This window comes from Oreochromis niloticus, linkage group LG1, assembly GCF_001858045.2.
Source record: "Oreochromis niloticus isolate F11D_XX linkage group LG1, O_niloticus_UMD_NMBU, whole genome shotgun sequence".
NCBI classification, from domain to species: Eukaryota; Metazoa; Chordata; class Actinopteri; order Cichliformes; family Cichlidae; genus Oreochromis; species Oreochromis niloticus.
In genome coordinates this window covers 7,431,803-7,455,854 of record NC_031965.2, presented here as the reverse complement: position 1 = coordinate 7,455,854, position 24,052 = coordinate 7,431,803, and the positions used below count along the sequence as shown (strand labels likewise).

Sequence of the window (24,052 nt, the reverse complement as noted above, 5' to 3'; positions counted from 1 at the left end):
ACAACTTGCCTCATTCACCCATTCACACAAGTACTTTTTTATCTATCTATGTTCACACATTTATACTGCGATGGTTGCATTTTAGAACAACTTGGGGTTAATACCTTGCCCAAGGATATTTGGGATGCTAAAAAAAACAACAGCATAATGCATGCAAACAACAACAAAATGCATGCAAAGAGTGATCAAACCACCAACCTTACAATTAGTAGGTGACCTGCTCTACCACCTGAGCTACAGCCACTTAAACAGCTGTGCCGACTGAACAGTACACTTCACAGGATCTCGAGCGGGTTCAATTTAGACTCAGCTATTTAAAACCTGAATTTTCTTATTTTCCAGACACTCAGTTTTTGATTGACTGTGTGTTTTGATGATTCATTGTATTGTTGAAACAGAAATGGTCTGTTAGGCTTCAGGTCCAGGACTGTAAAATTTCCTTATACAATTTGAATTCACTGTTCTCTCAGTGATTGAAAGCCACAATGTTCTCTCCACAAATGCACACCTATATGTTTTTTATATATGTTATGCTATATGTTTGTAAACTAGATGTTTTGCAGAAGTCTTTGGCATTTGCTTTTTCCACTCGACACAAAGATGGATTGTGTGCTATTAGTTAAGTCAAATTGTGCTTGTGTATAACTGCAACAGATCAAGACCAGGTCATGTTTTATCTGCTGGTCTTGTTTTAGGCCTAGAAAGCCTAAGCAGCTTATCACAGAATTAACCAATAACATGGGACCTGCATTAGTTGATAGCCTAGATTTGTGGTGAAAGTTCCCATCAAATTTATGTGCGATTAATTAATTAATCACATCAAATCATGTAAATTCAGGTTTACGACAAACCACACAAAGCTTTTAATCAAGCAGCTATGTTGATTTGGTTATTCGCTGTATAATGTGGTTATAATGTGGTTATCGCGTGGATCCATGCATGTAATGATTAACAGCTGTGTGCTAGACTGAAGATCCGGGTGTTAATTTTCAGGAAAATCTCTCATGGCAAATAACAGGAACCGTTTGAACCTGTGCTTCTGCTCAGAAAACTCTAAAAGATCTGGAGACTTTTTTTGTATTTTTCCTATATTATTGTTGCAATGCATGTGGTAATTCCACTAAAACAAACAAAAAATATTTGCAGCACCAACTAACAGATGTCATGTTTTGTGTCCATCTTACCAAAGGTTCCTGCAGCCAAATATTGCACTAACACCCTGTTTGAGTTCATGCCGGGCTCACATGATGCATATTCCTAAAGACACAGCCTTCATTTACACAAAACTTTAAGGCAGGAAGTTTTCTCCCGTCTTGTAGAAGTAGGCATAGTATTTTTTGGTGTTTTAGTGTTTTGGTGCTGCAAAACGTTGTCTGTAGTGATTTAATGCTGCTTATTACAAAGTAGTGGGTGAAGGCACATTTAGGGACTCAAAGTGAAATGTTAGTCAGGTGACAGCTGGGAGAGTTTAGTGGGGAACAGCTACACAGCAGCCTGATCCCAGGAGAGCTTCTATCCTAGTTTTTTCTTTAAGGATTATCCTCAGAAATATGAGGCTCATTCTGATGTGATGGCCATCAGTTTTTAATTTTTTGTCTCTGTTCATGTTTTTCCTGATTAGAAAAAAAACTGTTAAAGGTGTGAACTGTAGCAGCATCACAGTCTTAATTACAGTTGAGAATAAGGCACAGTGTTCCATAAAAAAGTTTTAACAATAGCTTTAGCATACTGACTTATCTGAAAGTGCCTAAAGCATAATTTGCGGGATTCCATTTGCACGTGTGTAGAGTCAAGACCGTCCCTTTTGTTATTATATTACCACCTGGACTGAAATTATGGCACCAGCTAAGATTTATATGCTCATGATGACCAGCTGGGAAAACTCTATTGTCATGACAGTGGCTATTAATATCTGTGTGTAATATAGATCGTCTTCTAAAGGGAAGATAAAATCTTCTACTTATTTATTCACTATAACCCACATGGGTAGTTTGAACATTATTTGTGCAAAAGATTACAGTTAAAGAAGTTTAACATGATTTATTGTTTTTTGTTTTGTAGGTTTTTCTTGTTGGCCGCCTCCTAGCTTGTTCTTGTGAATGTCTGCATGGGAACCAAAAGTGTGAGTAGTATGGCAAGTTGACAGAAAATATTACTTTTAACACTTATCTGGTGTGCATGCTAATGGGTAGGAGAACCAATTTATACCTTAAGTGAACATTTTGACTGCAAGATTGTTTCTTACCTGTGTTTTCTTCCAAGGGTGTTCCAACCAAAAGAGTCGCCAGACTTCCTGAGTGCCTCTTATAGGTGCCAGGTAGCACCAAGTAATTAAAAAGGGGATAAGATAGCCATATTGGTTTTTATTTTATTTTAGATTATAAGTATCTAGGCCAGTAGTTGTTGTGATCTCTACAGTGTTGATCCCACATTGATATCAGTAAGTTATATTATCTGATAAGTTGTGTGGTTCGTTTATTATGGCTTGGGGGTTAATTACCAGCAGTCTATGAAAGACTGCCAGTTAACATCAGAGGCTGTTACTGGAACCATGTCCCACCACTCGGCTACATTGTTTTAGTTTGTGTTTGTCAGTGCTGGTGATGAAACCTGGTTGGCTTGTACCTCATCTTTGCCCCAAGCCTTTAACTGAAAATTTCTCATGGTGAGCGTTGAATAAGGACTATAATAAATTTGTTTTGACACTAAATGTGGCTAAAAAGGAGACCTTTCATATACTTTATGGTGATATGACCTTTGAAAGTATACCCAAAATGCACTCTGTGAAATTTTCTCTGGCTATCATCGTAATTACTAAACTGGGGGAGTTCCTGCTATTAAAACAATGACAAATCCCATGCAGATGCATGGTGCTGAACAATGGTGACAGAAAACATCATGCTGACCGGAAATTAGATTTAGCCTTTAGACTGTGACCCTGTGAATGGGTGTCAAATTGATTTGGTTGTTGTTATTTCAATTCAAATCAATTCAATTTTATTTATATAGCGCCAAATCACAACAACTTAAGATGCTTTCTACTGTAAGATAAAGACCCGACAGCAGAGTTAACAGAGCTTAAATTAGTTTTTTAGCCCTGAAATGTTCTCCTATGCCTCATCTGTATCCTTCAACACAACCTGAACTCTCTTAGGCAAGCGTTCCTGAAATATCCTTAAGCAGTTTTTGGTAATAGTTCTCCAGTCTTGTTGAAGGATGTTCAAAGCTCTTCTTTGTGCTTCCAGTGTCTTTGGGATCATTGACATTCTGACTCATTCACTTGGATGCTTTCCAGATATTAGGATTATTGTGTAGTGAATCAAAATCTGATTTTACTTTTCTGTGTTCATAATGTCAACAGTTTTGACAAGATCCCAACACCACTGGCTGAAATGCAACCCCAAACAATGACAGAGCCTCCACCATGTTTTACAGATTGCTGTGGACACCCACCTTTGTAACTCTAAAACTCGTCACTGATAATCAGTCCAGTTCTTGTGTAATTTAGCATACCTCAGCCTTTTTTTTTTCTTGTTTCATTTTTTCTCTTGACTTATTGACAGAAACCTTTACTGTGAGAACATTTCTGAGTCTCAGGTCTCAGTCACAGATTTTTATTCCTTTTTCTACAGGACATGACTTTCAGATACTGTTCATCTGCTCTAGATGGGGTTTAAGCCTGACACTTCTTCTTTTGCCCTCCACTTGTCAAGTTTTCTAAGATTTTTGAAGGACAAACTTCCCACCATGCTGAGATAAGCCACGTTTGGGACTAACAGCTCTTTGGATGTCACTGTGGGCGCAAAAGTACTATTTTATTCCTGTTAAACTGAGATACATTTGGCTCTTTTTTTTTTTTTCGTAGATTCACAAAAGAAATAGGAACAAATGATGTGTTTACTTGGCTGCCACTAAGAAAGTGCATTTAAAACTGGTTCTTTGCTAAGTTTTCTGCTATGTGTAGACACAACACTGGTTCACCCCCCCCAGTTAAGTGAATTTTTTATCCTTGAGTAGATCATTATTGAGTACCCCAACAAACAGAAAAACACGTTCCCCTGAGAATGATCGGATACAAGACCTGGGGCCCGTTCTTCGTACCTCGCTTACTACATCCAAGATCAAATGACACATCCAAGATCAAATCATCGCGCTAACTTTGAGCTCGCTAATCCGGTTCTCCGAACACACCTGTTGTTGACGATTAGTATAGCTGGATGAAGTAATCTGAGATCACTGGGTGGCTTAAAAGGGGCTACGCATCGATAGTAGAAACATTGATCGGCAACCCTGTGATTGGTCGGCGAAGATGTCGAAGGAGCGCGCTCAGTATTTCACGGCAGCAGACCAAGAACTCTTGATTGAGGGATTTCAGGAGTTTCAGAGTTTAATTAAAACGCAGGGGAACACTGCAAAGGCTGCAAAAGCAAGGAGAGACGGCTGGCAGAAAGTTGCTGACAAATTAAACTCGTAAGTGATCCATGATATTACATTATATCATGTGATATTATATTATACCACATTATATTATATTACATCATATCCTCTTTCACATTAGAGCCACAACAGGACCCACTAGAACATGGGAAAAAGTAAAAGTGAAATATAAGAATATTCCACAGAATGGTAATATTTATCACTTATATTGCTTTTAGTCTATGACAAGAGACCCTGGAATAATCTGTTGGTTTGTTTATAACAGCAACCAAGAAAAGGGCAGAGCAAATAAAGACAGGTGGTGGTCCTGCACCCCCTCGTCACACCCCGGCTTTTTGTACTGTGACATTGATTGACATTGTGGGTTTTTTTGTGTGTAGTTTGACATAACACTCCATCACTTTTACCTGTTCCCATGCAAGGGGTGACTGAAGCATGCACAGTAAGTCGGGAGTAAGTATATACAGTACAGTAAGTATATATATATATATATGGAGAGAGAGAGAGAGAGAGAGAGAGAGAGCGAGAGAGAGAGAGAGAAAGTAAATAATACCCTCACGGGAGAATCGATATCTCTCTATGAGCACACCGTCGCGCTGAGCTAAAGGATCCTGTCTATCCCGCAATATACGCTAAATTCTGTAAACTCTCCTTATCAATCTTGCACCTTCCTTGCTCGCGTACAAACGGACAGGACATGGCTGCGACAGACTTCCCAAATCCACCTTCGCTCTTATAGTCGTGGTCTCTCATCTTGATTGCACGTAGTAATTTACTATTACTACTCTAAAATATGAATTACATCTGACATGATCTACTACATGTAATAGAATGATTAATAGTACATTTCCCTTTTTTTCGGAAATGACCTGTATGTATCTGTATGAAATCAATAAAAGAATCAAATGCTGCGTTATCTTTAGTTACATTGATAATATTTATTTATGGTAAAACAGTGGCGAATCGCTCTTGCTTTCATATAACTGCAGCGGACATACCTGAGTGGCCGCGATCTAATCCTGTTTACATAAAGTAAACCTGCTCCCGAGCAGGTTTACGCTTACGGATCTGTTGCTATGACAGCAAGTCCCAGATGAGCTTCGGAGAACCGAACGATCCAAGATCACGCGAAATCGTCAACATTCAAATCCGGCTAACTTACTTAGCGAGGTACGAAGAACGGGCCCCTGGACTGAAAATAAATGAAATGTTTGTATTTTATCTTCCTTTTAAAATGGAACCTGATGCTACAGCATCTGGAACGTGACGCTACAGTATCTGATTTGGGCCCGCCTTTCTCCCCGCCAAGAGGTATGGGGCGGGTGTGACGTGAGCGCGTACTCGTACTGGGCGGGCCAAATGTTGCCGGTCACCCACACAACTGGGCAAACTTTTCACAACTGTAGTAAAGTTGACCAAGAGGCCACTGCTTACTGGGAGAGGAAGAGAGAAAGCTGAGGCGCGCAAACTTTGCAGTAATTTTGTATGATTTTTGACGTTTCTATCGCCTCTGTGCACGCGGAGAAGCGCAGTCCCATAATAAAGTCCTTATTGGCGCTCGGACCAGACTGTCTGGACTGCATAACACGCTACCGCGAAGATGACAAGTTTCCTTTGAGAGAGACACATTTCGTGGATTTAGGTGAGTCCCTTTATGTACTTCTCTAAGATTTGGGAGCTTTATAAAAGCACACACCAGATCTAGACGGCTGGAAAGTAAATGGTGGATTTTTTCCACTGGCACTGTACGTAGAGCACACACCAGATCTAGACGGCTGGAAAGTAAATGGTTGATTTTTTCCACTGGCACTGTACGTAGATGTGTTGATTTGCTAACCACTTATAGCCTAAACTTTGGTCCTTATTGTTTCTTGAAAGCCAGCTGGGGCTTGGTTGAAATGATTCTTGTTTATCCGGTTTTACTGTTTCTTATCGGACGGTGGGCGCTCGTAGCTGGCGTACGTGACGCCCACCATTAACCGTAGGATGTTTTTCCGCCGTAAAGCAGACTCGGCATAAAAATACAGCAGCGTTCCTCATGGTGGAACTTAGTCATTATTAACTGTTTGCCAAAATCGTAATAAAAGTTTAAAGCGAGACGTCACTGTTACTGTAGGCACGTTCCGCGCCAAGGATTTCAAAAAACTGTTTACCTGCGCGGGACACTCTTGACTTCCTCTACGCTGTCTTGCGCCGCGTTCTCATTGGCTGCTTCAGATAAAAAGGGCGGTACTGCTCTGGCCGTTGGAGGCTGCGATTCGGTGGAATGTACGTCAGTTACCGCCAATATTAATCATGTTTTGATGAGTTTTAAAAGATTTTTTGATAAAAATTACCAGGAAGGAAAGTCAGGGTTTTTGTTAAACTGACACCGTGAACATTATTAAACTCATAATTGTTTGCACTGTCGGTTCCCGGCAAATATATTTACCCCCAAAAGAGGTAAGGCTTTCTCTAAAAAGTTATATATATACACATGAGTAAGATTTATAAATATAATAGCGAAGAAATCTGGTCTGCAGGTTTAATTTTATATGGCTATTTAAGTGAATTGCCTTTGTATATGATTTTTTTCTTAAAATGTTTGATTGTTTTGACCTATACCGTTAACATAGTAATACCTAGATAGCTAGCTCATATGATCCTTTTTGAACTGTTATGCTAACTTGGAAACTGACCCAGAAGTCTCATTCAAAGCTCAATAAGTACAACGTAATATGGCCACGTTTAGATGAAATTTATTCCTTTTTTTAATTCTTACATTTCAGTATTAACCACAGAAGAAATATGAGTCTTGCATCTTAATCTGTCTTCTCCTTTTCTCACCAGGATGGTGGTTTTGTTGTACCCCAGGTTCTGGTAAAAACAACAAAAACGCCAAAGACATTAACTGGTTCGTGTGGTGTCTTAGTGGACAACCAGATCACCATGGGTCCCCTCACCACGCCTAAAAAAGGGAGGGAAGTTGGTTCAGTTGATCCCTGGACACCGACCTCCAACCTCAAAATGCTCATCAGCGCTGCTAGTCCTGAGATCAGAAACCGAGAAAAGGAGCTCTGTATGGACAACGATGGGCGGGATAGTCTTGAATCTACACAGGTACAAATAAAATACTAGAGCTGATGTCACAGGCGTCTTCTGGTATGTTGAGATGGTAAAATAGCTTTTTGTTCTTGTCTGTTGTCTTTTTTTCCAGGAAAATGGAGAAGAGTCAGAGAGAATGATTAGCAGAAAAGAGAAGAGTCTGGGGCTTCTGTGTCACAAGTTCCTTGCACGTTATCCAGATTACCCAAACCCAGCCCTCAACAACGACATCTGCCTGGATGATGTGGCCACTGAGCTCAGTATGTCTATTAAGCTCATAGATTGCAGCTAATGATTGCCTAACTTACTTTGTTTAGCAATAACTCTTATGATACATCATATCTGAGTTGACTTGTTCTGCTTTAGACAAAAAACATGCACAAAAACAGATTGATCGTAACTGAGGCTGGTTTGTTTTATTTTCTCCTCCAATCAGTTACTTTTACCTAATGAGTTAAGTCATTTTATTCTTTCTCCTACGCTCACAGATGTGGAGCGCCGACGCATCTACGACATCATGAACGTACTGGAGAGTCTTCACATGGTGAGCCGCTCTGCAAAGAACCGCTACACCTGGCACGGCCGGACCAAACTGGCTCAGACTCTGGCCATTCTGAAGCAGGTGGGCGAGGAACACAGGTACAGCCAGCAGATGCAGCAGATCCGCCAGCGCTTTGTGGAAAAGGAGTTTGACTTTGACGGGGAGGAGAAGGAGAACGAGGTGGCGGCGGTGGATTTGGAGAACGGAGAACACGGACAGAAAGAGCTCTTCTTTGTGGAGCTGCCAGGAGTGGAGTTCAAAGCAGGTGGAGAAGATTTTGTTTTTATATAAACAATGAAATTGTCGTTTTGAATTTTGCGAGATGATACACAGAAATACTTTACAAAATGAAATAGTTAGGCTCAAACACACAAACCTTTGTGTTTATTGTCCTATGTCTTGTCCAGCCTCTGTCAACAGTAGGAAAGACAAATCTCTGCGTGTGATGAGCCAAAAGTTTGTCATGCTCTTTCTGGTGTCTAATCCTCGTGTGGTCAGTCTGGACGTGGCTGCTAAGATCCTGATTGGAGAGGACCAGGCAGCAGATCAAGACAAGAACAAGTTCAAGAGTGAGTACAGAGCCTCATCCAAATAAGGTGTAGTGTAAGGATGTCAAACTCGCAAAATTAGAATACAATTAGAATAGAATAGAAATAAGAATACTGTACACAACTGTAAAGAATAGAATAAAATAAAATACTATATACAGTAGAATGAATAGAATAAAATATACAATAGGATAAAAATAGAATGCAAATGCTTTATACAACTGAGTAAAAAAATACAACTTTTTCAGAAAAAGAGTATTGCACTTAGTGTTATTGCACATGTGTGTGTTAGATCAGTTCAGACCTTCCCAAAGTGTGGGGCCCGCCCCCATTGCAGGGGGGCGCGGCATGAAAAGGAAAAAACAAAACAAAAAAAACAATGCTTGGACACTGCTAACATGGGGCACCTCCACAAACGCAAAGCAGGAGATGAAGCATAGCTGAATATGTCTCCAAACCAACTTCATTCTAAGCCAAAGACTAGAAAATATGATGAAGCATATCTTCCCTTTGGTTTCACCTGCACAAGTGCCAAGGTAGGTCTCCCCTGCAGAATTGGTTTTCCCTGCGTCAGGAGCACGTGCTGGGCTGTTCAAATCAAGGACAAACAGTATCCCACATTCTTGATTTTTAGTTCACAAACACTTGTTGTAATAACTAACTACTCCTGACATTTTGGAGATGTTACTTCTTTATACAGTAAAGTTACAGTGGGATACAAATAACATCAGGCTGATCCTGCCACGATTTGTTCCCCCTGTTCAAATCACGGACAAACAGCATCCAACAGTTGTTTATGTTTTTGAACCCATTTTGCAGAGGGATTGAAAAATGTATTGATAGCAATGTTGAATATTATTACACAGGAAAAAAACAACTACATGTAAAATAATTACACCATGACGCCTCTGCCTTTCTGAATGGAGGGACAGTAGCTGCGTGTGTATATGTAAGCGTGTAAAACCTGAAGACTATTTTGTCTCTATCTGCTATTCTGCAATTAATCTCATGTAAACAACATGGCGCACAGCGTGACGTGAAAAAAGGCACATCCCTTTGACGTTGCGTGACGAACTCTGTATTCCTCGTCCACACGTAAACGCAAAAGAGTTTTTAAAAAATCTCCGTTTTCGGTGATTCCAAACGCCGTTTACGTGTGGACGAAACAGCTGCGTTTTCAAAAATACCCGTGTAGGTGTGGACGTAGCGTAAAAGAGTTAGTAGTTTATTTCCTTACTGCCTGTAATTTATTGCAGATTACTTGTATTTGCTTAATTGTTTACTAAATGTTTGAGGTGTGAAATAAACCACAATGGAGCAAAATATGGGTGTGTGTGGTTGGAGGATGTGTTCGTGCGTGCGCGAGGGGGGGCGCGAACATTTTTCGTGTAAAACAAAGGGGGGCCCCGCAAAAAAAAGTTTGCGGGGTCAGTTGAAGTCTTTGTTGTGGAGTCTGACAGCAGTGGGGAGGAAAGACCTGCGAAGTCTCTCCGTCCCACACCGTGGGTGCCGCAGCCTGCCACTGAAGGAGCTGCTCAGGGCTATCACAGTCTCCTGCATGGGGTGGGAGATGTTGTCCATCAGGGATGACAGCTTAGCCACCATTCTCCTGTCACTCACCATCTCCACTGGGTCCAGAGGGCATCCTAGAACAGAGCTGGCCCTTCTGATCAGCCTGTTCAGTCTCTTGGAGTCCTAGGCGGGTCCTTATGTTTGACACCCCTGGTATAATGTGAATCGAGACTGCGTCATGGCATACATGTGAACAATGCATGAACTCTGACGTTTATGATCGAGGTGGGGGATAAAGGCATCTTATGAAGTTTTAAATGTTGATTATGTGTATTTCCTGTTTTGTGTCTTCACTAGTTGATATTAACGCTGTTTGGTTGTGTGTTTACAGCCAAAGTGCGGCGGCTGTACGACATAGCTAATGTGCTACGAAGCCTGAAGCTCATCGAGAAAGTTCACGTGACAGAAGAGAGGGGGAGGAAACCGGCGTTCGAGTGGGTCGGCCCTGACGAGTTTCCACAAGTCAAAGGTATCACCAGAACTCCCTGAAAATTTGGCCCTCAGTTATAAGGTGTAGTCATAGTGTTCGTGTTTTCTAAGCACTTAACTCTTCCTCTAGACTCAGAGAACACCTCAGCCGCATGCCCGCCCAAGAAGAAAGGCGTACTCGAACCACGTGCGTCCGCTGACAACTGTGCCAAAAATCTCTTCTCGTCACCGGGGACCAAACGCAGCTTCACTCGCCACCCGTCCCTCATAAAGCTCGCCAAGAGCATTCAGGATGATCGACGCAAGATCAACTCGGCCCCCAGCAGTCCTGTCAAGAGTAAGCAGAAAAGAATTTCTTCATTTAAAAAAAAAAAAAAAGTTCCTTCTCCAGCAAATTATTATAAATGATTTCTTTTTTTTTTAAATTTACTCTTCTGTCTTCAGGTGATTCCTCAGTGAACAGTGACTTCCCAAACAAAATGGCCCAGCTCGCTGCTATTTGTAAGATTGAACTTGACCAGGAGTCAGCGTAAGTTTAGTTCCATTTAGTCTGTCACTCATCCTAAGCTAAATCTTCAATAGTAGCTCTGTATGTTTTACCTTATTTGGCTTTTGACCCACAGAGATTGCTTGCACGTGCACAAACTTACCTCATTATATGAAACATTTTGTCGTGTTTCAATGTGAGCATCCGCTTTAAAAAAGAGCATAAGAGGTATTCTTTAAATGATTGTCCTGCTTGTGTTCCAGGACTGGAGATGAAGGCCTAAAGCCTGCTGCTGTGGAGGCAAACGCAGGTTATGTGTTACAGCTTCCCACTCCTACTTCAGTGGAACCATCTCAGATACCGTTACAACCTCCAACTCAGGAGCCTGCAGTCAATACTACTGCCAACCTGAACCCACACGCCCTGCTGGCAGCACAGCCGACGGGGTCTGTTGCCTACATTCCTGCGCAGTGTTCGCCCCTGATCCCTGTACTGTTACCTCAGCAGCGAGGGTGCGGGCCCTACGCCGTGTATTTGAACCCTTCTTCGCTCAGGTCAAACCCTCTGGCCAGGCCGCAGCCCACTAGTCTGGCAGTGCGCTGTATGACTTTTGAAGATAAGACTGGGCAGAGCCCAAATGGCCAGTCAGCAGCTAAGAGCCACACAGCCGCCGATGCAAGTCCCTCGGGGGTCAAAAGGCTGCGTTCAGAGTTGGCATCCGAGGGCAGCCCCTCTAAAGCTAAGAGGTCTGACCCCACCTTTAAGGTGAGAAAACTTAAATGTGCCATTTATGTAATAATCTGTTAATAACCAACACAGAACTATATAACTGTATCACCTCGCACTGTTCATTTCTCAGTGCCTGTCTTTGTTCACCTCCTAGGACACCTCTCCAAAGCTCTGTGAGATCCTGCAGGCCCGCCTAAAGGCCCGTCGTGTCGTTCAGCTCACCAGTCGGCCCTCGCCTCGCGCCCTCCACCTGGACCCAGAGTTTGTCAACACCCCTGGCGGGGCTGTAGCCAATCAGACATTAGAGCAGAGCTTGGAACTCCTACTGGACAGAGAAGAGAAGGTGGCAAACTCTGACAGCGAGGCAGGATTAACACCGGTCAGGGCTGTTCCCCTCACACCCGGACAGCTTCATGCTGAGGTAAAAGCGCTAAAAACTTCAAGCATCAGAGGATGATCTGTTAGTAGATGTTCATTCGTTGATTTTCTTTTGTTCTACTCTACCTATCCAGACTTTAGTCCCAGCTGGATACTTGATCCCAATCTCCCAGCAGTCCCTCATCAGCTACAAGGAAGTTCAAAGTTCAGGAGCAGAAAGCAACAAGACCTCACCTCCCAACATCTACCAAACACCAACTGCAGGTAAATATCTTATTAAATGTGCTGCTCGAGCTCTGACTGTACATAGATTTTATACTTAAACTGTCAAGAAAATGTCAGGTCTCCAGTTATCATTGTGTGCAGCACAGTAAGGATAGCATAAATGACATCCAAACAACAGAATGGACTTCTTTTACTCTGTCTACAGGCTCCAGACCTGCCCCAGCCCAGGAGATTACGCCCACCAACCTTCGGCTTCAAAGACCCGCTAACGCAGCTTCTCCACAGGCCACCCAGCAAGCCCACCGCCTCAACAGTCCCAGTCCTGCCATCTTGAACTTCACCCTGCAGAACCTCGGTCTGATCTCCAGCTCCAGCCCAGGAAGCACATTTGCTACACCTCAGACTCCAGAGCGTGCCAACACCCTGACCAGTCCATTGCCGAGTCCCCTGACTCTGCAGCAGAGGGCCATGGTTTTCATCAAACCTCTGTCCCCTGTGCCCATTCAGCAGACTGTATCCCCACATCAAGTGGCCCTGATCAGTGTACAGCAGGTATAAACAAACAGTGTGGGGCTCTAAACCAGACTTGATCTGTTCTGCTTTCAGACTTCATGGCACACATGGATTTACATGCATGTCATCAGTTTTCTTGGAGGTGTTTTTGAGTTAGTCTCAGTTGTCTCACTGATTTAACAGTTTGAGAGAGGTGCTTCTGATTGTCTGATTAGACCTGAAACAAGTGTTTTATTACTGAGGTGATAGGATTTAGTGTTCATGTATACCATATAAGATAAATTAAATGAATGTACTAATTTGGTTGTGAAATATTAGTCTAACTAATTATTGTCTGTTTTCTAGCCCCTGATGGCCACCCCAAAAGGGAGCGGGGTCCCCCAGCACAGCTTCTTTCACACACCGGTTCCCCTTTCGCCTCTGGCTGCTGTAGTAAACACTGCCGGACAGTCGTCCACCAAAACTGTACACATCCCTCAGAGAAAGCTGGACGTTACCACTGACGAGTCCTGAGGGCCCTGAAGGATCTCGGAGTACATATTTGCGTGTGTGGGTGTTGTTTATGTTGTGGGTGGATGGGTGTCTTTTTTTTCTCCCCCTTTTTAAACCTGTTTAGCATTTACACAGTATTCATTACCTCTGAACATTTCACAGCAGCTTCACTGCTTTCATTCTTATCACAGCCAGCTCTAAAAAAAAAACCAAACAAAAAGTTGGGCTGTGCCCCAGTGGGCGTCTTGAAATTAGATTTTAAATGCAGGTTTATCCCGATATTCATCAACACTACTGTCGTGCTCATTGTGATGCTCATGTGGTCTGTTTTGCAGGAATAGAATGGCATGGGGAGGATAGCAAGAATAAGATTTTTTTTTTTTGGTTTGTTTTTCCATTTCTGCTAATATGGATTATATTTTTATTCCCTTTTTCAGTTTGCCAGTACTGGTAAAATTACATCAGCACTCGAGGAAAATCTAGCAAGATCACTTTTGCACATATGGCATGTACATGTTAACTGTTACCCCTGGAATGGAATTGCTGAGAATCTGTGAATATTTGTAAGACATCCTAAGACAAATGAGAAATTGTGAGATTAATTTATAAGAAAATTACACTTGTTTCTGATGTCCTGCTAAATGTAAAATGCTTAATAAAATTTAAATATGTATTTTGTAAAAAAAACTTTAAAAAAGCATCCTTTGTCCATCCTTGCAGGTATTGTATTGCACTGTAATCTCCTGTGTAATTTTTTACAGGCTATAAAGTGCAAGAAAATAGTGGTTATTAAAAAAAGGCCCTTTATATATCTCCTGAGCGCAACTTAACACATGTTAATAGATATTTGCTGACAATTTGATCGTTTTAATTATCTGATTTTCTCTGTGCTTCCAGGATTAATCTTAATGGCTTAAAAAAAAAAAAAAAAAAATCTTGTGTCACTAGCACAGGCTGTGTTTCCAGCTCTCTTTATGACTAAATTGCATGAGTATTAGACTGTCAGTGCCAGTTTAACATTAATTTATACTAATTTGGAAAAATAAAATAAAAAAGATGTAGCTTTAGTCTTCTGGTAATTCAGTTTGGTTTAAATATATAATTTTATTGTATAGCCTAATATCTCATATAGACAAGGCCTTCACAGACAAAATATTAAGAGTCACAGCGTAATGATGGTCTTTTTTTTTCTTTTCTTTTTTTAAAATCCAGCAAAAGGTCTGTTGGAAATGAATGCATGGATGAGTTTTTGAGATTCATTGTGAGTCAGGAGGGGCTGTTTTTTGGTGATATTGGAAGGCTTTCTTAGTGTTGAAGCTCAAATCCATCTCAGCTTTTAACTAGTGGTTTGATTCTGTTGGTTAATGTCTCTAACTTATGAACAGATCACATTTACATTCCCTCCCTAACTCCCTTCATCCCCAATTGTTTGTGGCAGATGGCTGCCCCTCTCTGAGCCTGGTACTGCTGGAGGTCAAAAGTTTTTCCTTCCTACTGGTGCCAATGGCACAGGTGGGTCTAAAACTATTTTTAAAAATGGAAAACAGGACTAGCACATTATTTCTGGATCTTGATCATCTGCTTTCATAGTTTGTAGGATCCACTCCAGAGTTGTTCTGACCTTTATCCTAAAATGAAACCTTTATATCGTAATAGGAACAATCTCTCCTGGGATTATGAGGCCCCACCCATAAGACGCAAGGGGCTCACAGAAGAGTTTAAGCATTATAATGATTTCAAAGAAATAGTTAGCAGATGTGCAGATTTTGGATAGATACATTAGCCGACTCTGCATTACCATCGTCAAAAGAACCAGTGAGTGTTCTATCCCTCCCATAGGCTTCCAGTACATGGTCTTGATTGCTCAATCTTGAAACTCATCAAGAAATGCAGTGCTCTACACTTTGTTTTTGTTTTCTTTAATTTGTCACCAGAGCTTCTGAAATTAAATTTTAATAAACAGAATGTATTAACATAAAAATGTTAAACTCATTAAGCTACTTTACATGGATCTGTTGTAGACATTTTATTCATATTGATTTTGGTTACCTGCAATTCTATTCTATTCTGTTTAATTTCATATGTCTATTTGCTACTTGTTCATGAGATATTTTTAGGCTCTTATCTCTTGATGGCCTAGCAGCTGATTGGAGACACTCCTGAAAACCTTGTCTCTTGAGCTTAAGTATGAGTGAGTGGGAGATATCCGCCTACCATTACAGTTTCACTTCACTTCAGTAGAATAAGTAAAGAGATCTGATGTGATTCAAACGTCTGTGACAAGCTGTGTTTACTTTCCCTTGTACGAAGCTTAGGACCAATCTTTAACATTTGTTCTGTGATTCATTTCAATTAAGTTTTATTTATATAGCGCCGATTCACAACAACAGTTGCCTCATAGCGATTTATACTGTAAGGTGAAGACCCTAAATATTAGAATGAAACTTCCAACAATTGCACGACACCCTATGACCCTACAACTAGATGTGAAGATCACCAGGTCACTACTGCAGCTCAGCCATGTGTTCGCCATCAGTTGTGCAACCAATAGTTATATTTAAATACACCATTCATGCATATAATCCTGTAATGCTTCTCTGCTGGTGGTCAGAGTTTCCCACACAATCTGTCTGAGGGCAGAGCAAATGTCTGAGTGGCTGATGTTCAGGCCTCTTTCAGCTTGTGATGAAGGGTCAGAGGGCCCTGCTCAGTCACAAGTTATTTTAGGAGGATACTTTCATTGAAGCGTCACCAGTGGACTGTGGTGATGGTAAGATGGACAGTATTTAAACAGCCCAGAAGCGCTCATCACCAGTCAGCCACAGAAGCAAGCTTGGAGTCAAGGTAAGGACCCGCTGCCTTTTATATTAAAGCTTCCTTTCAGGGTTTGAGTAGTTACTCCAGGCTAAGTGAAGTACTTGATGATACTTTTACTTACTGCTTTAATTTTTCTTGCTAGAACTCTGTTTACATTGACACATTTATTATACACAACCATGAACGGCTGGGGGCACTTTCACGTGAAATTTAGGATCCGTCTCAGCAATATTCAGATGTTTTCAGTGTCATTTGAAGGAGAGACAGCTCAGCTTTTGTCTGTCCAATATGACAGTAAAGCCCCTGTTCCTGGAATATCACATACCAATGCTGTGAGGTGATGGGCAGTCTTTGATATGAGTGCAAACTGGGATGTCAGACAGAAGGTCAGCAAGGGCAGAGCTGCCATTCCTGAGTAAATGTTAGGATGGATGTTATAGTTAAAAACTGACACGTCGCAGTGAGACAGAAAATATCAGAACTGGGAGGAAAATCTTCGTAACCCTGACGACGTGTAGTCACGTGCATGCAGGAATGTACGTATAGAGATTACACACACACACACACACAACCACCAGAAAACATAGAGATTTTTTTGTTTGTTTAGGTGAGGAGATAATTTTTAACCTTTTTTAAAATCAGTATAGTATCCTCTTTCAAATTTTATAAATGTAAAATTGTAGATAAGGTAGATCCTCTAAAACAGAGGTTCCCAAAGTGTGGGGCCCGCCCCCTAGGGGGGAGCAGAGCCATTGCAAGGGGGGGGGGCAGTATGAAAAAAAAGAAAAAGAAAAAAAGAACGCTTGGACACTGCTAGCATAATGGACAGGTTTTTGACGGGGCTTCCACACAAACGCAAAGCAGGAGATGAAGCATCGCCAGATATGTTTCCAAACCAACTTCATTCTAAGCCAAAGCCTAGAAAATATGCCAAGGTAGGTCTCTCCTGCAGAATTGGTTTTCCCTTGTGGGAGCACGTGCTGGGCTCTCCAAATCACGGACAAACAGTATCCCACATTCTTGATTTTTAGTTCACAAACACTTCTTATAATGACTATCTAATCCTGAAATTTTGGAGATGTTAGCTCTTTATACAGTAAAGTTACAGTGGGGTACCAGGCTGATCCTGCCGTAATTTGTTCCCCCTGTCCAAATCACGGACAAACAGTATCCCACAGTTGTTTATGTTTTTGAACCCATTTTGCACAGAGAGACATTAAAAAAATGTATTGATAGCAATGTTGAATATTATCACACAGGAGAAAACAACTACAAGTAAAATAATTACACCATGAGGCCTCTGCCTTTCTAAATGGAGGGACAGTAACTGCGTGTGTAGTCTATATGTAAGCATGTAAAAACTGAAGATATTAAGATTAACAGTAATAGTATTTTGTCTCTATCTGCCATTCTGCAATTCATCTCATGTAAACAATAACATGGCGCACAGCGTGACGTGAAAAAAGGCACATACCTTTGACGCTGCGTGACGAACTCTGTATTCCTCGTCCACACATAAACGCAAAAACGGAGTTTTAAAAAATCTCCGTTTTCGGTGATTCGAAACGCCGTTTACGTGTGGACGAAAGGCCGAAACGCATAGAAGCAGCTGCGTTTTCAAAAATACCCGTGTAGGTGTGGACGTAGCCTAAAAGAGTTAGTAGTTTATTTTATTACTACCTGTAGTTTATTGCAGTTTACTTTTATTTGTTTAATCGTTTACTAAATGTTTGAGGTGTGAAATAAATGGAGTTTGAAAACAAAATATGGGTGTGTGTGGTTGGAGGATGTGTTTGTGCGGGGGTGTTAGGTGGTGGGGGGGGGGCAAGATTTTTCTTGTAAACAAAGGGGGGCCTAGCAAAAAAAGTTTGGGAACCACTGTCATAGGGGGACATCTGATTGTTGATGTTTTCTCTGTATTATTGTAGGGTCATTCCCTTACAATATAAAAAAGAGGTGACTATTGTTGTGATTTGGTGCTACATAAATAAAACTGAATTGAATTGGATTTTTCATATGATTACATGCATGTACAGAATACTGGAAATCAAGTCAGTCCTTACATTAACACTGATTTCATTGCAGGATGTTCTACTTTTCTATGAGTAAGCACTTGCCAACAGTGGGAAGGAACAATTCCCTTTTAACAAGAAGAAAGCTCCAACAAAACCAGGCATACCAAAGGGCAGCTATCTGCTGAGAGCAGTTGGGGTTGAAGGAAGTAAAAAAAAAATAAACTCCTTGAGAGGACTGTTGTTTTGATTTGGGGTTGTATAAATAAAATTGAATTCAACTGAATTGAAAAAGGAGACCAACCTTAGGCGAGTGGTGTATAAAAACATAGTGAGTGAAAAGAGTGAGGGAAGAAGAAATGCTCAGCGCATTATGGGAAGCCCTCAGCAGCCTAGGCCTAATGCAGAGTAGGATTCAGGGTCACCTGGTCCAGGCTAACTTTATCAAAAAGGAAGGTTTTAAGCATAGTCTTAAAAGTAGAGAGGGTGTTTCAAATCCAAATTGGGAATTGAAATCATATTTACATTTCAGTTCTAGCCTGGAAAACAAGACAACAGATCAATAGATTGTTTGAACTCCTTCTTTAGTCATTTATTTTGATTTATTCTTGAAGATGCCAAACTGGGGAGGAGGAGCCAAATGTGCAGCCTGTGAGAAGACAGTGTACCATGCAGAGGAGATCCAGTGTAATGCAAGGAGCTTCCACAAGACTTGCTTCATCTGTAGTAAGCAGACCCGCACTAACCCAACAGAGGGTGTCATGGTGGATCTGGAGAATCATGCAAATATGTGATAAAAGTAATTTACACATAACAAAACAGAGCTGTTTTCCTCCTTCCATTCACCTTTGTGTATCCCATCTGGGCCTGCATCATTACTCAGCAGTACCTCTGTATTTTTCTCTGTGTTTAATGACCTGCCTGCAAAGCTTCTTCAATTCTTCCACCCTGCTTCTGTTTGGCTTTGCTTGCTGATTTCATACAGCCACAAGTGCTTAACTGGATCACTCAGTGGCAGTTTACTTTCCCAGTTTACTGTCCCCTACACCAAAACATACACTCTCCAGCTGGTCAGTAGCCTGTGTGACTGCTAGATTGTTCCACTGGGAGCTCAGAAAGCCCTCTGTGAAAAGCTCATCCATCTGCTGAGTCTTCATCTTTTCTCGAACTTTTCACCTCATGATCTTCTACAAATAGAAATACAAGACATCAGAATATGTGTAATGTTACTGCTGACTGATAAAACTAGCTAGGTGGGTGCTTTATTTAACCTCCATTATACCACCATGACATTTTACTGAAAACAACTCATAGTCTCATGGTCAGCATGGTACTGAATGTTTGTGTTTCCTTCACACAAGTGAGCTGCAGAAAGGGGCTGGACAGTACAACAGTTGCAGCGCATGAGTCTGAGATTTACTGCAAGTCCTGTTATGGCAAAAAGTATGGGCCGAAAGGATACGGGTACGGGCAAGGAGCTGGTGCTCTGAGCTCTGATCCTCCTGGACAGGACGCAGGCCCTCAGCCTCATGAGTAAGTGTTCATGACAGATAAAGACAGAGCACCTCATAACCTTAACCGAAACAGAGTGGTGCAGAGGCAAATAACCTTAAAGAGAAAAATTGTTTAAAAAAAAAAAAAATCTACTTTGACCAAAGATAACATCACACAGCGTTTCTTTTCTAGCTCCAAACCTCGACCAGCCTCCTCAAAATCCACCGCCAATAAATTGTCCCAGAAGTTTGGAGGTTCAGATCGCTGCCCTCGATGCTCCAAAGCAGTCTATGCAGCAGAGAAGGTGATGGGAGCAGGGAAGGTAAGGACCATCCTGTTATTCTTTGTGTGCATCTAAAGTATGACTTAAATTCAAAGTTACTTGCTGTTGCCCAATCAGACAAACAATTTGAATTCACACCTTGTATCTCTTCTAGATGAAGTGTTTTTATTGCTTAATATTGAGTACACCAAAGAACAGAGAAAATACTCCCCCAAAAAACCCAACCCAATCGGTTTGGACTCTTTAGGCTGCTTAACAATGAAATCAAGGCTTAGCGCCTGATGTAATTGTGCCACATGTTCCTTATGGGTCCACCAGCAGGCCAGGAATTCCTTCTCCAGAGCGGAGTCCACGCCAGCCTCGTCTCAGGCAGACGAGGAGGATCCTCCTATCCCCCTCTTGTCCCTTCACTGGGCCCATCACATCCCAGCCCAGCTCGCGTTCTGCATCGGAGTCCGTCATGCGATGCCACCACGGCTCCCCTCGCGTCAGCGTCCTGTAAATAAATAAATAACGGCCAGAACAATCGTCCCGGAAGAGGCCCTGGCCTATAACCATGGTGGCCCTTTCCCAAAACGGCTGTACCCGGCATACGACAGTGGGGAGAATGTTATTCACATATGCAGGCAGAGGTACACCTCTGCCCGGCGGTCGATTACACGCAGCGCCTCCCACTGGTGCACTTGTTGCGAGACCTCTTTTTCACCTGGCCTTCTTGCGTTCCTCTTCATGTCTGGGGCCTCTCTCCTCCAGTGCTCAGCTAGCCTGCTTTTAATAGGTCTTTACACAGCTGATAGGCCACCTCTGGACATACCCATACCTCAGCAGGTGATCCCTATCAGCTAATTGTCCCCATGCTCAGCTGATCCACAGTGGATTAAAACAATGTCAAATAAAACACCAAAAACCATGCAATACAAACAGAAGAATAAAATCATGCAATAAAAACTACACTCACAAATAAACTCAAAAAAATCAAAATAAAAGCCAATGTAAAAGATAAATATAAAGTTTCACTGTGTGACAATATCATGTAGTGAACTTTGTAGCACTTTGTTATTAATCATCACAAATATGTGCGTCTTTAGCCTTGGCATAAAACCTGCTTCCGCTGCGTTCTGTGTGGTAAAAGCCTCGAGTCGACCACAGTGACAGATAAGGATGGAGAGCTGTACTGCAAAGGTACACATACAGACACAAACACACACACATTGTAAAGATGGTTCTTGTTTATCTTCATTGCACTTTAAAACCAGAACATTTAACCAGAACTACAAGAATAAACCAAAGCAGCACACAGTACACACAGGTCATATTTGAAAACTACCTCTAAATGTTGATTATTAACTCAGTCAATTTTTGTTTTTCTCTGCAGTTTGCTATGCCAAAAACTTTGGCCCCAAAGGATTTGGACTCGGGAACGCTGCAATGCTGGAGGAACGACAGTAAAAACATGCTTTTAATAAGCCTCCCACTCATCATGCGGCAGCTGTCTCAGGCGAGACAGACGTTCAGCTTTGCTCTGCTGTAAATTCAAAGTTATTTTTAAAATTGGCTAAATTGTTCTTGTGATGGTTCAGTGCAGAATAAAAGCATTTTATTACATTAAAATTGGTTTTAATGCAGTTTATTAAAAAACATCTTGAAAGACTAAGAGCAGAGAGTAACAACAAGAGCTCAACAGCTTTCTGTTGTCTTTGTTACATATTATAGTTTTGATGATAACAAACGTGCCTGAATGTATTTCGTCCCCTGTTATTGTTGTGGTGCAAAGACTTTTCTTGCTAAACTGAATTACTACATCTTATTTGCATTCATAATTCTGTGCGCCCCCTTAATAGAAATATCAAATCAGCAAGCGATTAACAAATACAATGAGTTAATATTTCCGGAACAATTATGTGTGGGCAGGCAAGCAGAGAGCGACACTGGATGACTCGTTGAACCAACATTACAGCGGCTATCTTGTATTATTGAATTAACGGAGCTGACGACACACAGAAAAAACATTCATCAGATAAAAGTGTCTCCAAATCATGGCTTACATTAAATTTTAACAGAGTTACCTGTAACCTTGTTTTTTTGCCTGTCCTGTTTGGTTCTTTAGCCATAAGAATTATTGTCGGAAGGTCAAGAATGATGCCCAATGAATTTACTTTACCAAGTGGATTGTCAGGGCCTTGCCATATTAGTCCATTTGATTGACCTTTGTCAACCATAACAATGCATAACATGCAAACATGCAAATCATAGTATTTGTGCCAAATCATAGTTTTTTTGCCAAATCATACTATTTCTGCCAAAGCCTAATATTTGTGCTAAAATATAGTATTTTTGCCAAATCATAGTATTTGTGCCAGTGATAAAGCATAGTTAGGCCATCAGAATTATTGTCGGAAGGCCAAGAAAGATGCCCAATGGATTTACTTTACCAAGTGGATCATCATGGCCTTGCCATATTGGTCCATTTGATTGACCCTTGTTATTATTATTTATTTATTTTATTTTATTTTATTTTCAGTTGTTAGAGACGAGACAGACATGACTGAGGGATAGGAAAGGGAGAAAGAAAGAAAGAGGGAGGGAAAGAAAAACAGAGGAGAAGAGGGACAGTGAGAAAGGGCACTTCAAAAAAATCTTCTGGAACACCTGTTGAGAGAAGAAAAATCAGAAGAGAAATCAAGCAAAAAAGGGAGCAACATAATAAACACAACACCATCGCGATAATCTAGCTAAGAGTAAATAACAGTAGATACTAAATATTGAATGTTATTGTGCAGCACGTAACATCAACAGCGCACAATGTCCTTTGAGGTAGCAGCCAAGACAGGTGTAGTTTGTGTCTGTGAACACCCATGCGTACACCTGTGTGCACACCTGTGTGGATGAGTGCGTTTGTATTCAAAAGGTTTCTTCATGTAACTGCGTTTCTGCTGCTAGACGGTGTGGGGAGCTACAGCTTCGTCCCCCAGTGCATGAAGCAGGCATGGAGAAGATCCAGGCCCAGGAGTGCGAGAGCCCAGGAGGACCATCGGAGGGGCAACCGTGCCACCCTCCTGGAAGAGCTGAGGAGAGCCCCAGACAAGGGGTCACCCGGCAGGGAGTGTGGTGAGGGGAGATAGGGCTCCATACCTTGGAGGGCCTGAGGTGTTCCCAGAGGGGTGGAGTCTAAGACCCAACCTGACATAAAGACACAGACGAACAGGCACACACACAGACACAAAGGTGCCTCATGCACACATATACAAATGCACACATATACAAATACCTGTAACCTGCAGTAAACGTGAGAAGGCTCTCGGACATAATGATTTAAGCATTATTTCCCAGAGACTGTTTTTTTAAATTTTTTGTAAGTCTATGACGAGGATTAATCCATGTCTGGAAACTAGCTGATAGTGCTCAGTTTGTTGAGGCTGTTGCAGATATTCATTCATGTTTGTGATCTCTGAAAATAAGGACTAAAACTGTCAAAATAAGTTAATTAAAAAGTAAAGAAATATTAAATGACTTAATAAAAGTATTTGCCATTAAGCTCACCAAATATAATATTAAAATACATGCAAGCATTAATCTTCAAGATTTGTTTAGTAGTATTTAACTTTCTTTTTAAATTTTCAAACTAGCATAACCAAATATTTCCACCAACATTTCTCTTTTTTGTTGTGGTAGTTTTTTTTCCCAGTTTTTAATTAGAATAGTATATAGAATATCTGCACTGTAAAATCAAAACTCCAAGGTAACCACTTAATTAAACAGCTTGTAAAGTAAAAAAACAAAACAAAGCTCAAACAAATGAATAGGAGCAGTGTGAAAAGATTTTTGGCTCAGAGAAAAAAAAATTGTCTTTCAAAAAACACTTTAGGTAATTCTGGTTTAAATGTTATTGATGTGTTCTTAATTTTTCCTCACAAAACCCTGGTAGTATTGACCTGTTTCTTCTTTTCTTTAGTTTCTTTGTTTTGTTCGTCATCCCCTGCTGTACTTAGAGCCCCAAATCCACTCAGAACC

At 41.2% G+C, this 24,052-nt stretch overlaps 2 protein-coding genes across 4 annotated transcripts; both read left to right on the top strand.

The window, feature by feature from the left end:
- Positions 1-5,678: 5,678 nt before the first annotated feature.
- On the top strand, positions 5,679-14,132 carry e2f8 (E2F transcription factor 8). Of its 2 annotated transcripts, none has more exons than XM_025897708.1 (13): positions 5,679-6,079; positions 7,267-7,536; positions 7,601-7,781; positions 8,010-8,327; positions 8,470-8,631; positions 10,514-10,651; positions 10,742-10,948; positions 11,056-11,140; positions 11,362-11,863; positions 11,982-12,248; positions 12,340-12,469; positions 12,636-12,982; positions 13,289-14,132. In XM_025897708.1, exons 2-13 carry the CDS (start codon positions 7,366-7,368, stop codon positions 13,454-13,456), a joined length of 2,676 nt encoding a protein of 891 aa, XP_025753493.1. In that variant the 5' UTR covers positions 5,679-6,079; positions 7,267-7,365; the 3' UTR covers positions 13,457-14,132. The 2 variants fall into 2 exon arrangements, with proteins under 2 accessions (XP_025753493.1, XP_013132428.2); XM_013276974.3 differs by having other exon boundaries at positions 5,681-6,079; positions 7,634-7,781.
- A 2,039-nt stretch (positions 14,133-16,171) lies between these two features.
- csrp3 (cysteine and glycine-rich protein 3 (cardiac LIM protein)) lies at positions 16,172-22,113 on the top strand. 2 transcript variants are annotated; one of them, XM_003454328.3, is made up of 6 exons: positions 16,172-16,279; positions 18,879-18,990; positions 19,626-19,797; positions 19,951-20,080; positions 21,130-21,223; positions 21,417-22,113. In XM_003454328.3, exons 2-6 carry the CDS (start codon positions 18,879-18,881, stop codon positions 21,488-21,490), a joined length of 582 nt encoding a protein of 193 aa, XP_003454376.1. In that variant the 5' UTR covers positions 16,172-16,279; the 3' UTR covers positions 21,491-22,113. The 2 variants fall into 2 exon arrangements, with proteins under 2 accessions (XP_003454376.1, XP_025753362.1); XM_025897577.1 differs by lacking the exon at positions 16,172-16,279 and adding an exon at positions 17,166-17,187.
- The last annotated feature ends 1,939 nt before the right edge of the window (positions 22,114-24,052 follow it).

Bases quoted from the DNA above. Each gene is read 5' to 3' on its own strand.
- csrp3 (XM_003454328.3), top strand. From the start codon at position 18,879: ATGCCAAACTGGGGAGGAGGAGCCAAATGTGCAGCCTGTGAGAAGACA. The intron at 18,991-19,625 runs GTAAGCAGACCC...CCTTCACACAAG, and splicing joins CAAGACTTGCTTCATCTGTA to TGAGCTGCAGAAAGGGGCTG. The intron at 21,224-21,416 runs GTACACATACAG...TTTTCTCTGCAG, and splicing joins TGGAGAGCTGTACTGCAAAG to TTTGCTATGCCAAAAACTTT.
- e2f8 (XM_025897708.1), top strand. From the start codon at position 7,366: ATGGGTCCCCTCACCACGCCTAAAAAAGGGAGGGAAGTTGGTTCAGTT. The intron at 7,537-7,600 runs GTACAAATAAAA...ATGGTAAAATAG, and splicing joins ATAGTCTTGAATCTACACAG to CTTTTTGTTCTTGTCTGTTG. The intron at 7,782-8,009 runs GTATGTCTATTA...CTACGCTCACAG, and splicing joins TGATGTGGCCACTGAGCTCA to ATGTGGAGCGCCGACGCATC.